The sequence below is a fragment of the Vanellus vanellus genome (genome assembly GCF_965231255.1).
Source record: "Vanellus vanellus genome assembly, chromosome: 6".
In the NCBI taxonomy this organism is placed as follows: Eukaryota; Metazoa; Chordata; class Aves; order Charadriiformes; family Charadriidae; genus Vanellus; species Vanellus vanellus.
In genome coordinates this window covers 5400137-5415678 of record NC_138911.1, presented here as the reverse complement: position 1 = coordinate 5415678, position 15542 = coordinate 5400137, and the positions used below count along the sequence as shown (strand labels likewise).

Below are 15542 nucleotides of genomic sequence, written 5' to 3'. Positions count from 1 at the left end.
TACTGGTTAAAAGAAGTGGTTTAATATGATTAGGATTTCAGGAGTCAAAGAGTTGTCCTTCAAAACCTTCCTATTCATTCCATGATGAAAGACAAAAACCCTCAGTGGTCTGGACGACACCACACTCACAGGTTTTCAGAGACGCTACTGTATCTGCAATTTACAGAACTAGCACACAAACTATTCAAGTACGACTGGCCGTCACATATTTAAAATCAGGTAAATGGATGGGAGCCCACATGCATGACCTACTTACCCTCTATACGACAGTAGGAGAGAATGTGGAAAATTCTCTTTAATGACTACAATGGTAATACAGGCTTTGTAAAATTAAAAATTAAAGTCACCTGTGTAAAAACAAGCGGCTCAAAATAAATTCTGTTTGACAACTGCAGTTTAATTTCATTTATAAAAGCTCATAAAACACAAATAAGTGTATTCAGTGCTGTCACAAAACCACAAGGATGCCGTTGTAAATCAAGGCTTCCTGTAGCCCCTCTCTTTTCTGATAGCCAGGGCAAGGCAAGCAGCACGGCTCAGTGATGCCACAGGACTAGCCATGTATTCTCTGCACCAAAACTAAGCTGCACGTTCGCCGGAAGAAATGCAACCCATCGCAGGCCACGGCCTGGTCCAGCTGTGCCTCTACTAGGTAAATATAAGGTCCAGGACATGGACCCAAGCAAAGGACCGCTCACTCGACTTTAGTATTAGTCCACTTTGTGGAACGGTTTTTGGCTTCTAGCACTCTCCCAGAGAGAGCAGAAACACACTCTGAAGGACTCCACAGGGCAAGTTCTGGTCTTTGGAGAATGCTGGGGGAAGAAGAGAGCTTAGCCCTATGGACATCGCTGGACTGTGCTACTTGTCCTCAAAGGCTAACGAAAAATCCTTGGCTTTTTTAATTACTAGGACAAGCCCAGCCCAGGACGCTCTAGCATCTTTACCAGAACCTAACCGGCAATTCCTCTGGAAGATGATGATCTACGTCACTTCAGCATCCTCAGGTAAGCTGGGGTCTGCTGGCAGATGGGAAGAAGAAAAGCACGGTCGATGACGCTGCGCTCAATGCGCAGCCCGGCACGGAGCAGCTGGTGGGGAGACACTGCAGTCTGGCACAGTTCAGACCAACCCTGGGCCAGAAAACAGAGCAACAGAAGGCACTTAAGTTTTCCTTTCTTTCAATTTCCATCACCCTGATTCATCTGCACCAAGTAGAGCTCTCGGCAGATATCTTTCTATCAGTAAAAATGTTAATATATTAGGTGCTTCTAAACCCAAGTGGCAGCTGAATACAGTTTTAGGGGTTAAAATTTTCGTTTTGCTAGTAAAACTAGAAAATCATCTGCACTTGCACACCTAAGACCTCCGCCAGAGCTGTTCCAAATGCAAAGTCAAAGCCAGGATTCTCAAGCAGGCGTTGAAAAACTGTTTATCGTTTAGCAGCAGCAAGACAGTATTCCTACTGGTACTGCCATTACTTTCAGTGCTGTTTCCAAAATAACTGCTTCCATTTGTTTTCACAATTTTCTTAGATACAGTAAAAGTATCCCTTTCAGTCAACAAAACCAAGCAGGTAAACACAACTCTCAGACCTGTCATACTGTCCCGTGTATGTCTGATGCCTTCTGCATATCAGTTTACACTCATACGTATCCCTCGAGCAAAATTTACAAAGTAGCTACCTCATAACAAGTGCCATGTACTATGAAGAAACTTCCTAATATTCCTAGTTTTTATTTCTAGATGTCTTGAAGTTACCACGTTAATAAAGCCCTACCATTATTCAATAACCTGGCCTGCCCGACAGGAAAAAGAATTAAATTTAAAACATGATTATTTATCACTAAATCAATGTGCTATTTACAGTACTGTGCCCTTTGCTCCCGAAAGACCACCATGGGATTCCTGCTGTAGCAGGATCTACTCTGACCAATTTCCATCTTTGATAAGCACTGTGATTCGGCACTGAGTCACTAACAAAAATGCATACTGAACAAAGACCTCTCCAGAATAAGGTCACTCATTCCAAGTAAGCTTCATAATCACTATTGTGAGTGGTTGCATATCTAAGAAAAACATGGCTTTCAAATGACTTATTGACTAAATTTATGTGCATGTTGACCATACCCTCCCAGAGCTGGCTGACTGGGCTGCCCAGGGGAACTGAGGACCCACCTAGTATGCTGGCTCCTCAGCAAGTAAAATAAGTGTTATTACTTCACCTGGCACGATCTGAAGAGTAATAACACTGCTGAACCAAAGATTCCCTCTCAAAATTACACTGGAAGTGCTGATTTATGCACACTCAGAGCTGCTCCTAAAAATTTAAAACTATTCCTAAACAATGAAAACATTACATTCTCAGTAAATCCAAGAAAAATTATTGGGATCATTTTAAAAGAACTTTATGATTCCTCTAATAAAAAAAAAGAAAAAAGAAAAAAGAAAAGATTGCATTCAAGCATAGTCTGCTTCACAGACATGTTAATTTTCAGAATGTGTTTTATTATTACAAGCAATTCCAGAGAAAAGGTATTTATCAACATATAGAAAGTAAAAGAAAAACCCCAGTATTTTATATATAAAGGCATAAATATACAGAAGAGAAAGCTGTTCCTAACAATACGAAAATCTCATTTAGCATTTGGAAAAGACATGAAGTCCTCAGTTCTAATCTCTAATATAGTACAAGAGTATTTTAAATCAGAACTGAGGTTTACCCTCAGCTACTGTCATTTTAAAGAACCATAAAAGCCCCTGTTTGATTAAAAGGCACTAGGTTAAAAAAAAGAAGAAAAAATAAAAAAGGTTGTGTAGATCTGTTTTTAGCAAAAACCCACAAGTATAGTGTTGTACCACAGAACGTGAATAGAATTTTAATGCAGTTAAGGCAATAACCATTACCATACTGTATATATCAGCATAGACAAGACTTAAAGCGTGATGTGAGCACTGAAGTTAGCACTTATACCTTTCAAGTATCTTTATTTTGCAGAATGAAATATGTAAACTGATTAATAGGTTCAAACGCAATTCAAAAAAGAAAGCCCAGACCAGTGATAGCTGGATAAAATCAGGTATTTTAAAATCGTATAGCATATAGATGCGTGTAAGTAAGGGTAGGAATAGGACGGCAAATCAACCCCAGAAGAGCAGGGTGGTGAAATACCAGACTGCAGGAGTCCCGACAACTCATGAAACACTACGGCTGTCCTCGTTGGCACTTAGACTATTTATACACACAGGGCCAGATGTCATCAGCACTATGTGACTGCAGAGGCAGACAAACAGCTCGGGCAGTGGCCCTGCACGGATGTGAAAGCGCCAGGTGCGCTCGTGTCTCCTGCAAAAAAAGGTGAAGAAAGAGGAATGGTGGTATTCCTTTTCATCACAGCCCACGGGAATTACAAGCCCTTCACAAAGCGTTAGGTATAGACTTTCTTTCCTGGTGTTCCCAGAGGCACACTTAAAATCTTACCGCATTATTCACTAACGCATTTCTCCAACTGCCACTGAAATCACCGATGTAACCCTGAAGCAACACGATCTCCACTTTCTTTAGGCATTTGCAATACACAAGTTTGCAACAGTAGCGAGGACCTAATATACTATTCATTCCACATCTTATTCCCATCCTTGTATGGAGATCTTCTATAGATACAGTAACAGAAAAGCGACACATGAACAGGAAACCAATGATGAGGAAATAGTGGAAAAAATGGTGGGAAGAGGTTTAGTGCAAACTAGGAACACACATAACTTACACTTCTAAGAAAGTAAAAAGCAATATAAAAAAACTACACCTTGGATTTACTGTCTTCTGGCAGTATTCCTCAGTTGCATGCTTCATTGCAGGTTGCCAATTTCACACGCAAATTTTTGTTCCTTCTGGTCCTCATGCTCTACCTCGTTCAATACTGCTTTGGTTATGCTTCCAATGAAATGTGTCATTGGGAATTTTACTAGTGTGTTCACCAAGTGTTTAATTTCCTCATATTAAACAACATAAAAATATATCAGTATAGAAAGACTTTTTACAATCAAATCCCATTAAAAAATAATTTCTTGAGTATGAGTTTGCAAGACTTAAAGTTTTATATCCAATTTATTTTAAAGACAATGGAATAACTCCAGAAGTTGTGTACTGACCCCAGAGAGAAACGGTCCCTATCAATCAAGAAAATAAGCAGAGCAACGGGCCACGCTCCCATCACTTAAAGTTTTTTATGGAAGCACCACTCAATTAACGGGACTGAAGTACACAAAGCGTCCAACTTGCCCGTGGCCTCAAAACCATGTCTGCTAGTCATTACTCATTGGCATGGTATATTTCTAGCACGCTATAAATTGTCCAAACATAGGTTCTCTGATTTCCTACCTGATAGTTAGGAAAACCCCTTTGAATCAAAAACCACAGAGCCCTTTCTAATTTAGGGCTAGCAGAGAAAATTAAAGGCCAGCCATCTGCATCATGAGCCCTACCCACATGGCTCTCTGGGGTTCTGCTGTCTTGCCAAAGGCCTCAAATTTCACATTTACCCTTGGACGCCTGCTAAAGAAGACAAAGGGATCACTTGAGATTTCCAGTTATAAAACTGCACTTTACCCAAAGATATTCTCACTTCCTAAGAAAACATCATTTGGAACTTCACCATTCTCCTCACTGAGAACCAGTAGAGAACAGTTTGGACTGTACCAAAAGGCCCAGACAAACCAAAAAGATAAAATAATGAGGTGCTTATATTACACTGTTATGTATAAATGAGTGATCCGTGTGGAATGGGGAAAAAAAAAAAACTGATTTGAAACAGTAGCCCAGAATGAAGTTTGTTTTTTTTTTTGTTTGTTTGTTTTTTTAACACAAGTAACATAAAACGTTGGTCCATTCTTAACTGATGAATCTGTAACAGACTACTATATTACAAATACAAAAAAACACCCCACAAAGTAGTAGTAAGTCCCATAACCCTTTAATCTATAGAATCATAGAATAGTTTGGGTTGGAAGGGACCTTTAAAGGCATCTAGTCCAATCTCTCTGCAATGAGCAGGGACATCTTCAATTAGATCAGGTTACTCAGAGCCCAGTCCAACTTGACCTGGAATATTTCCAGGGATAGCGCATCTACCACCTCTCTGGGCAACCTGGGCCAGTGTTTCACCACCCTCAGCGTAAAACATTTCTTCCATACATCTAGTCTAAATCTGCCTTCTTTTATTTTAAAGCTGTTACTTCTTGTCGTATTGCAACAGGCCCTGCTAAAAAGTCCATCCCCAGCTTTCTTGTAGGCCCCCTTTAGGGTCTAGAAGGGGCTATAAGGTCTCCTTCCCTGAAGCCTTCTCTTCTCCAGGCTGAACAACCCCAACTCTCTCGGCCTGTCCTCATAGCAGAGGTGCTCCGGCCCTCTGATCATCTTTGTGGCCTTCCTCTGGACCCGCTCCAACAGGTCCATGTCCTTCTTATGTTGGTGGCCCCAGAGCTGGATGCAGTAGCCCAGGTGGGGTCTCAGGAGAGCAGAGCAGAGGGGCAGAATCCCCTCCCTCGCCCCACTGGCCACGCCGCGGGGGATGCAGCCCAGGGCACGGTTGGCTCTCTGGGCTGTGAGTGCGTATTGCCAGCTCGTGTCCAGCTTTTCATCCACCAGTACCCCCAATAGGATCTATTGAGAATTCCAGATTACAACTGTGCAAACAAAACCTAAGACAATTTATCTCCTCATTTCTTGGGCACAACTAAAGCAGAAAGTCTACATTAGCAGAAGCTAATGATGAACACAGGGGCTAAAGAGAGCGCCTGAAGGCCGGCCTACACCCTGTGAGAATCAGTGCTAGTTCTGCCCTGATGGGGTGTGAAGAGAGTGATCCAAATTTACATGTGGATGGATTTTTGAATACACAGAAATAGACTCAGAAGCCTTTACTGGATTCCTGCAATATGAGTATTGCAGGTGTGGAATTAAGGTATTTTCTCAGCCGGTCTGGAGAGCTATGCTCACACATAGATTTTGGTGTTACGCCCCTCAACCTACCAAGATAGTTAAATTAGATATTGTATTATGTTACATTAAGAGAGATAATTAGTGCTCGCAAGGCATGTCAGCACAGTTGCACAAGACATGCAGTTTCCAGCGTTGGCTCGGGCGTCCTGCCTTATTCTGCACCTTTTTATCAGCAGCAGCAGCCAACTAACCGGCTAGCGCGCCTTTCCTTGGCGTGCACCGACTAAAGCAATGAACACCACAGGTTTAACAGCCGTAGGTTCCTGCAGGAGGCCCTTCAAAGAATACACACATCTCTACAGTGTAATCCAAGTAACCAAGTGCCAACCTCGAATCAACTCCTCCACCGCACAATGTTTAATCTATAAGTAATTCCTGACACATTATTCAGCTTCCTGCAGATAGCCGACACCTCAAAATCCTTCCGTATCTACGTTATGATTGCAAGAACTGTCTCTAGCAATACGACACAAGGATCTTCCTTCCCCTTCATCCATTTACACGTATGCGCACGTGAAAAGCTACTACCAAATGCAATGAAATTACTGCTAGATAATGAAGCACAACCTGGCAACCACATTGCTCTTCAGCTGAACCCCCAGATAACAATAAAAAACAAGTGGACAAGTTCACTCATTATTACCTTCCTACTTCGCATCTGACACGGCAGCTCTTGCTGCATTTTTACACTACCTATACCTTCTTAATTACATGTTTATTTAGCCGGCTGTACTGCTCCTCCACGTGTATATACAACTCATTCATTAGTTTACAAATACTAAATATGAAGAGGATAGTGTTTGGGATTCTTTTAACAAAATATCTGCCAACAGTTCTCAGCATAATTTAAAAACACATTTTCAGTAGTGCCCTTATATCTTATCCTAGTTATTCCTTGCATCATAGTAATTATTAATCATTTGTACATAGATGTTAAAGTGCCCTTCTAGTTTATCATACAGTTATCTCCTTTCTGTAGAAACTTTTCCAAAGTGCAATAACTCACATTCCAACACAGCTTTCCATTCTCAACACGTGCTGCTAATGCACCTGTTAAATATAGGCTTGAAAAGCAAAATAACTTTGAATTTTGTGTGCAAGTTGCGAAGAATTACTTACAAAAACCTTCCAGGGTGTGACATCGTACTTCGGCATAATTTCATTGACAGCAGCAGAGACTGGAAAGTTTCCAGCTGCAGCTATACTTGCAAAATTTTGCATTTTACTCACATCCAAAGCCAAATTTGTATTAAAAAAAAAAAAAAAAAAAAGGCAAAACCCTATGCACTGGAATGCAACAGACTTTCCATTAGTCCTATAGTCCTTTATAGTCCTACATAGCCCGTTAGCATCTCAGAGTGGGACACCCCACCAGACAGTACCTTAGCTGGAAACTCCCTGGGAGGGAAACCCAGTGAGAACATCCCTCTGCCTTACGCTGCGGTACGGTTTCAGTTCCTTCCTTAGTGTTTATTTGCCATTCCCAGCCCCTAACCTCTGCCCACAGCTGGAACGCAGCCCTTCCTCCAGGAACCCGTGCGAGGCAGACCCAGCTGCAGAGCATTTGCTCGCATTTTCTCAGCAAAAAGGTGAAGCTGCGGACCCCTTATTAAATAGAGGATGAACGGCATTCACCTGCGATGGGCGGGAGGGTCACTCAGTTCTTCACCTGAGGGAATTCGGCTGTATTGCCCAGCACTCTGAAGCCTGGCCTAAACTGCCCACATAATTGCTGCTGGGTTAACGAGCCGTGCCAGAGACTCTTAATGCCTCCTCGGGAGCTGCTCCGCTCTGCCACTCACCGGGCTGCAGAGAGAGGGTAGAAAAGTAACTTTAACCTCCTACACAGGGTCCTCATCTCAAAGAAAAGTGTTGTAAGTCTTGGTCACCGGTCCAAGGGAAATTTTTTTTTTTTTTTAAGTGTTAAATACATATTTATGTTAAATCCATATTCAACAGCTGGGGTGGAATGGGCTCAACGTCTTCATTTTCTCATTAAAAGCCCCGCGGCACGTATACAAAAAAATATGTAAGGCGATATTATGCGTGTTGTTGGGATCAGTTCCCAAAAGCAGGCTTTCCTGCTACAAACTGGAGTTTTCCGTTAAAAGGAGGTTTACCTTCCAATAACCAACCTGTGTTTACACTGTGCCCCCGCAGTGACGCATCGCAGCCAGTAAAGAAATTCCACTCGGGAGCAGCACGTTGGTTAAGCATTTTCTCCTCTACCTTTTATATTCTGAACTATATTTAAATTTCTCAGAGCTTTTATTTCATTACCTAGGAATAATCTTTAAAAAAAAAAAAAAGCTTCCACGTTCACAAGCCCTCTGCTTCAGCCCTGTGGGAACATGATACCCCATTCAGCGTTTCCACAAATAGATCAGAAATTACTACATACATTTCTCCAGTAATTAAAGACAAATGTAGCTTTGAACAGAGGCCTGTATTTTATGTTACTAGGATGAATCATAATCGTTCTGATTAAATAAGTGAAGTATCATTCTATTCAATGACAGCAATACTTGGCCCTGAATGCCAAGGCAAGTCACGCCATCGGCCTTCCCGATGCTTTGCTGCCTTTCCCAGAGGGAAGACGAGCAAGATGACAACCAGCCCAAGTAAGCATTTGAATTTATATCAGTCTTAAATATTTCAAGTTCAAAACAGACTCCTGGAAGTTTTGAAAAAGGACCCATGTGTATAAAGGCACTGTATTTCAAATCGTGGCGTGGAGCCAATTATGAACTTCCAGAGGATCCACAGCCTTGGGGCTATATCCCACAACACAGCTACTGTAGCATTAACATCGCATGCTGGAAAAATAATGCTGAAAGACAGCACAGACTTGAAGAAATATTCCTAGTGACATACCGTGATCTTCTTCCTCTGATATTTACATTCTGATTTTGCAAGTTCACTTCTCTTAGGTTTTAATATTTGAGGGAAACAGCACGCGTCTTCCAACAGAAAGCAAAATCACGCACACGAAAATGGAAGTTATTACCTCACGCGGGTGTAATTCAACAGGAAGCCAGAAAACTTCCTTCCAGGTAGCGGTTTTGGCGCACGGTCTCTGAACACAGGCTCTGCAAGCGAAACTCTCTGCTGCTGGTAAGTAGTTTTTCACCCCCACAACCTCTTCCTCAGCACTGGACTTTAATGAAATGCAGTGGCAAAACACAATTAAATGCACACCTACTACCTAAATATGAACACGTCTTTAAGGAAAGTAAGTCGCAGGTGTTTTTTCCTTCTGCCTTGTTTCTACTGACTCACACAGACCCTGCTTCTGCCCGTCAGACATCTATAGCTTGGAGCCTCCTTAAGAGGCTATCTTTTCCTTAAAAGCACAAAGCAGATGTTTAGATTTGCCAGAAGGCTCAGTGGCAACATATGCACACTGTTAACTTTTCTCAATCCTAATTTAAGGAAGATTTTACCTTTTTTTTTTTTTTAACCCTTGAGAGATTTTTGGACAACAAATTAACATAAACTTTAAAAAGTCTACTCACTTTACCCCATATTCAATCTGTTTCTCTTTTAGAAAAGCAGCTGATTAAAAAAAAAAAAAATGGAACTGGTGCAAGATTTTGTAGGGACAGTTACATGCTGCTGTATGGTAAATCCTACTAATCGTCCTTGTTCACTGAAACCCCTCAAATCTCCTTATATTTGATGTTTAGGACTATAAAAAACCCACAAGGTGCTCCTGGGAAAACTGAACGCTGTGGAATTAAGTTCCCAAACCTGGTCTCCGACATCATTCCCTAAATGGTTATCACATATTTTCTAAGTATTTTTTAGTCTCGAGCTACTTCAGAAGACCAACGGCTGGTGAGAGTGACTCGCTCCTGAGCACTCTGCATGGCTCACAGGCAGCGAGGCGGGCAATGACTCAGGCCTCTCCACGAGCCTTTGCCATCCCATTGCTGGCCAAGGGGCTGGGACACCCATGTGCCCGGGTGTCCCCGAGCAGGCCTGCCACCTCCGCCGGGCTCGGCTGACGCTCGCTGCAGACACCTGCCTTGCCCCAGTTGGTCACCGCTGTCATTGTAAACGCCTTCTTTTGGATCATTTTCACAGTCATTAGCTGCTGGCATATCCCTCTGAAACAAGACTGTCAAATATTTTGAAAATCAAGATTTTACACAAGTGCTCGAGGTGTTTAACATGGCATCACGTTTTTCTAAGAGAGACAGTGTAGTCAAGCTGTGAGGGAGAACGTACAACCAAGCAGACAACCCAGAAGCTCTTAGCGGTTCTTCCCTGCTTTAAGATCTTCACTTCTAGGACTGATGCCCAAAGCACCATTCCCATAGAGAAATTTTTCTAGGTCAGCGTTTTTCTTTTGTTTTCAAACATCCCAGAACCTTTCTGAAAATATCAACGTCACATCTTACATCTGAGGGTTGAGTCCTGTTGCCAGGTGAGGTACTGATAAACACACACTTTGCCTTTGCGTCATGTTACTTTACAAAATCATACTATTACCACATTTAATCTAAGTAATTACATTACATACTGACATGAATTGGAAACTGCAACCCGGCTGTTGGAAACTGTAACTTAACCATTGGAAACGGTAACCTGGCTATTGTAAAAATCAAAGCCCCAACACAAACCCTGGCGGGATGGGGCAGGATGGGCGAGGGGCTGCTCCCACCTCTGCCCCTTCTTATCACCATCTCAGCTACCGGGCGACAGCAGCTCGTCTCCAGCCCGGCCCCAGCTGGTGCTCCGTCAAAGGCTCAAAGTTTGCTGTTCGCATGAAAGTTCATTTAAAAATAAAAATTAAGGGCTGTCTCTAGTGTTTGGTTCTGAGCATTGTGCTGATGCAGGAGCCATTTTTTTCCCCAAGGTTTATTTTGAGGTTTATAAAGACCAAATCAAACTCTGCTCAGGCTCACGCAAAACGGGATTATTGTTTGCTCTTTTCAGTGAAAAACGGAGGATTAAAGAGACTCGGGAAGCATCCGGGATCAACCCCATCTTCCCAGACGCCTACTTGCAGACCCCCGAGGAGGAACCGGACCCCCACCACCACCAGTACCGGTACCACCACCACCACGGTCAGACTCTCTGTTCTCTACCGGGACAACCCCTCTTCCTCCCTACCCGCGAGGCTTCCACGGGCTCCGGGACGGAAAACCCCGACCGCGCCCGGCCCCGCATCACCCTCCTCCCCGCCGGGGCGGGCGGGGGGGGATGTGGGGAAACAAAGCAGCGATCCCCTCCCTTCCCCATCGTCTCCTACCATCCGCCGACAGAGCCATCTCGATAAGGGTCTCATTCGCTTTCTTCCCCAAACGATTCATGGTAGCCACCTTTTCTCTCCTCCTCGCCCGCCGGCGCGGGAAGGGCGGAGGGTATGGGTGGGGGGGGGGACGGAAAAATGCCTCCCGGGAACGGATGGGAGACGAAGGGGTGAGTCAGGGGCTGAGCGGCCGCCCCATACATGCGCACTACCCGCAGAGGCGGAGCACGGAGAAGGGGGGAACCGGAGGAGGGAGGGGAAACCGGGGGGGCCCCCCCCCGACCGGGCGCGGTGGCCGCCCGGGGGCGACCGACGGGCGGGAGACCCGCCCGTCGGTCGCCCCCGGGCGGCCACCGCGCCCGGTCAGGGGTGGGAAAAGCGTTTGCCTCGGTAATATCTCCATTAAACCCTTTGCTTTTCCGTTACGTAAAGAGAAATGACCGAAGGCGAACAGGGAAAACATCCGACCCGGGAAGACGGGTCGAATCTCCAGCGTTCGGCCGCTCCTTTAGTGGCTTTTTTTTTTTTTGCTTTTTTTTTTTTTTTTGGTGAAAAAGCAACCAATTTTGGCCGTTTCGGGTTTGCCGTGGTTTTGGTTTTTTTTTGTTTGTTTGTTTGTTTTTGTTTGGTTTTTTTTTTTTTTTTTGCGTTTGCATATTCTATAATAGTTAATATTTCCTGAGAGAAGAGGGGAAAGTAAGTGGGGTAACTATAAATATATAAAAATAACATTCCCTTCATGGGTCGGTGTCGGGGTGTAACACTGACTGGCAGTTAAGCCCCACACAGCCCCCGGCGCCCTCTCCCCGCTGAGAATCTGAAGGGTAAAATTGAGAAAAGTGCGTTAATATAAACGCAGTTTAACGATTTAAAAAGAAAAAAAAAAAAAAAAAAAAAAAACAACCAACCCAACAACGGGGGAGGGGGGGAACCAACAAGAAAAACAAGTGATGCAAAAGAAAACAATTGCTCATCACCAACCGACTGATACCCAGCCAGTCCCTCAGCCCCTGCCAATCTCCACCCCCACCAGTTTATTTCTGGGTGTTACGTCGTGTGGCATGGGATATCCCTTAGGTCAATTGGGGTCAGCTGTGTCCCCTCCCAGCCTCTTGTGCCCCCTCCCCACCCCCCGGCCCTGCTCTCTGGGGGGGGGGGGGGGGGGGGGGGGGAGGTACAGAAAAGGTCTTAGTGTAAGCACTGCTCAGCAACAACTAAAACATCGGTGTGTTATCAACACTGTTCTCATCACAAACCCAAGTCATAGCCCCATACAAGCTACCATGAAGAAATTGAACTTTATCCCAGCCAAAACCAGTACAGTCACTGATTCTTCTTTACTGAGGATAAATTTGCTCTCACATTGGATCCTACAGGGGCGTTAAGAACAACATGCACTTCTCCCTCCTGCAGGGCAAATTTAAGCTGGCATCAGGCAACAAAGGGTAATGCTGTTCGCTGGCCTGATTACAGATTCAGAGCTAGCAAAACTGTTGTTTTGGCTAACGATCCTGGGTCCTTTATAAGTAGTAGTCAGGAGAGAGAAAGAAATAAGAATATGGCCTGAGGAAGGGGAAATGAGGCATGAAAAGGTGGCAGAAGAAAGGTGTCTTTCATTCCGGGTGTCGGAGAAGAAATGTTGTCTTGGTCCGTCCGTCTGGCTGAATCCAGCCCAGAATCCCTCAGGATCTCTGCAGCAGAGGGCATCTCCGAGGACCAGAGCCCGGCGGTGCCGGGGAGGACGCGAGGCTCCAGTCACAGGTGCTCGCCCAGAGCTGGTGCCATTTCTGCGTCTCAGCCAGCCCCGTCTCCTCACCGCTGCCTTCAATAACCTGAGGCAGTCTCCAACAGGCTGTTTGTTCAGTACCTGTATTTCACTTATTTTTTGTTCATTAATATAAGCTCAGGCCTTCTTTCAGATTAGGTTTTTGTATATTCAGCTTTTACTGCCTAAGTAACCATTTTATGTACTAAACTGATAGGGAGGTTTGTTACTTGGGCAACTCTAACGCAACAGCAGTTTCGTGACGGGATTTCTTAATCATTAAGTTAATCAAGTAAAGTGAGTCAATTAAGGTGCCAGGCTTGTGTTTAGGTCTACGAGCGGTATTAGGCCTTTATTTGTCTTGTGCTGCATTACTGCTCCGAGAAGTATATTTTTAGTCAGGAACAAGACCAAAAAAATGCGCCTGGTTGCTTTCCCAAGTCAGAAATGTTGAGTTTGGTTTTCAGTCCCACCACGCAGGGTGGCGGGAACAAAGAGGACAGACGTGGCGCACCGAAGGGCGCCTTTAAACAGCTTGTAACCGCATACAACACACCAGGTTCAGTTTCAAAGCTGTATTTTCTAAGCCTTTAATTTCCTCGCAGCATTATATATCTCGGATAAATGCTATTATGCCCACAGAAGATGCAATTAGAGCCAGTCCTCAACAGGAGCCAGGAACAGCAAGAACTGCAGCGGCCATCGCTGGGTTTTGCCTTCTAATTACACGCTCGCTCTTCCCAGCTCCACCCAGCACACGCGGTGGGGAAGCCAACCATCCCTAAAGCTGCGTAAGTACCACATCTAGGATGCCAAAGATGATTTTGCGGATCTCTGTAATTGGACAGGCTCATGCCTTGTTGAGGCCCAGAATTTGTGTAAATGACACAGTGGCCTGTGATAGAGGTCTGATGTCCCAGAAGGAGCCATCTCTGGAAGGCCATGTGCCCGTGGCAGGCACACAGGGGTCCATGCAATACCCACCTTTGAAGTTTCTTGTACATTCAGAGTTTGAGCAGCCGTTGTCTGACCCGGTGGTTTCACAGTATGCCGAAGCAATCCAGGACCACGCTTTCTGCAAAAGGCACAGACATTTTCCCCCTCCCACCTTGTATTTTCACTGCTGATTGATCATAAGGTGATACAATGAATCAGGTCAACCTGTTAAAATGACTGATCTTTTTTTCTCCCCCGGGGTTTCAGTTCCATGACTGCTGCAAGCAACAGCTACTGCCAAAACGATGGGGAACCACACAACGGCAGGACCATTATATTCCTGAAATATCAACACGATAAACAGGTAGGCCATAATATTTCTGCTTTTGGTGGTCTGGAGTTCAAACACTGTTTCTAATAAAACAAAAAATAATGAAAATACCTAGAAGGCTGTGAGTGTAGGTAACGAGCATCACCAGGAATTACTAGCAGTGATCACACTTCAGGTGTTCAGCATCAAAGCATAATCCTTAACTGCGTGTGCTAAAGGAGAGCAGCTAGTTTGTAGCCCTTATAAAGTCTTGCTTTCCATTGACGGGCATTTTCAAAAGCATGGGACTGATTTAATATTTTTAAAAAATCATTATTTAAACACAGAAGATTGGTGGGATTGGAGGGCAGGTATCTCTGGGCTCATCATTGTCTCAGGCAGGTGTCCCAGGGCCTGTTCAAAACCACTCACAACTTACAACCTGAGATCCCACCTTTTGAAAGTCCTGTTAGAGGATTGGCACCAAAGCATCTTTGAAAATATGACCCTGAGTCTTAAATCATGTGGAAAATGGAGCTTTTGTGTCTACCAGTTCGATGCTTTGAAAGATTTCATTCTCTGTTATCTGTCCTCTGGGAAGGAATCTAATATATACAGCTTTTGCATTTACCACTTGGGGTATAAGTTGCTCAGCTAACGTGTGCTTTCAGGATTCCCTATGCTGTGAGTGTCACATACCCATATCACAGTCTCAAAAGGTGCAGCAACTTTCTGCTATTGAATATATGTCTATTGTATACATTCCTTTTGTTTAAAAAAGTTTTATGTATATATTCAGAGTTTTAGTAAGTTTTCAAATCCGACTGTGAGCACAAATTCAAAATAGATACAATAACAAAACATGAATTTGAAATCGATATGGGAACAAAAGTGAAGTGGTTTATCTCCTTCCCAGCCTCTTCGACCTGCTTTTTCCCCTCTGATGGCTGAACAACCGGGCGGATGGTTGCTTTGCTGTGATATTTCAGTGCATTAGGGCCGCATCCCAGAAACAAAGGTTGCTGCCCCCCACAACTTCATGAGTGTGCTTTTGTCAACCCATTAAAGGCCATTGAGGCTTCCTAGTTGAAGAGCTAAACATTTTCTTTCCCTGTCTTTGGGTTAGCCCTTCAGAGTATAAGTAATTGGGTCATTTGGAAATAAATAAATCTTTTAGAGACCCGTAGGGCCAGATACCAAACAGGCTCAGAAAAATAAAGGGGGATTCAGATGGAAGTTAAGTGCCCAGATCCAGCATTGTGATACCCCAAAC

General features: G+C 44.1%; 1 protein-coding gene across 1 annotated transcript in view; it reads right to left on the bottom strand.

The window, feature by feature from the left end:
- The window catches only part of ANO5 (anoctamin 5), a gene marked incomplete at its 5' end in the record, with an annotated part of 60789 nt that extends 49470 nt beyond the window's left edge, over positions 1–11319 (bottom strand). The window contains one exon of the mRNA XM_082485236.1: positions 11259–11319. Within this exon, the coding sequence (XP_082341362.1) occupies positions 11259–11319 (61 nt within the window). The remainder of the gene's footprint in view (positions 1–11258) is intronic.
- Between the last annotated feature and the right edge of the window lie 4223 nt (positions 11320–15542).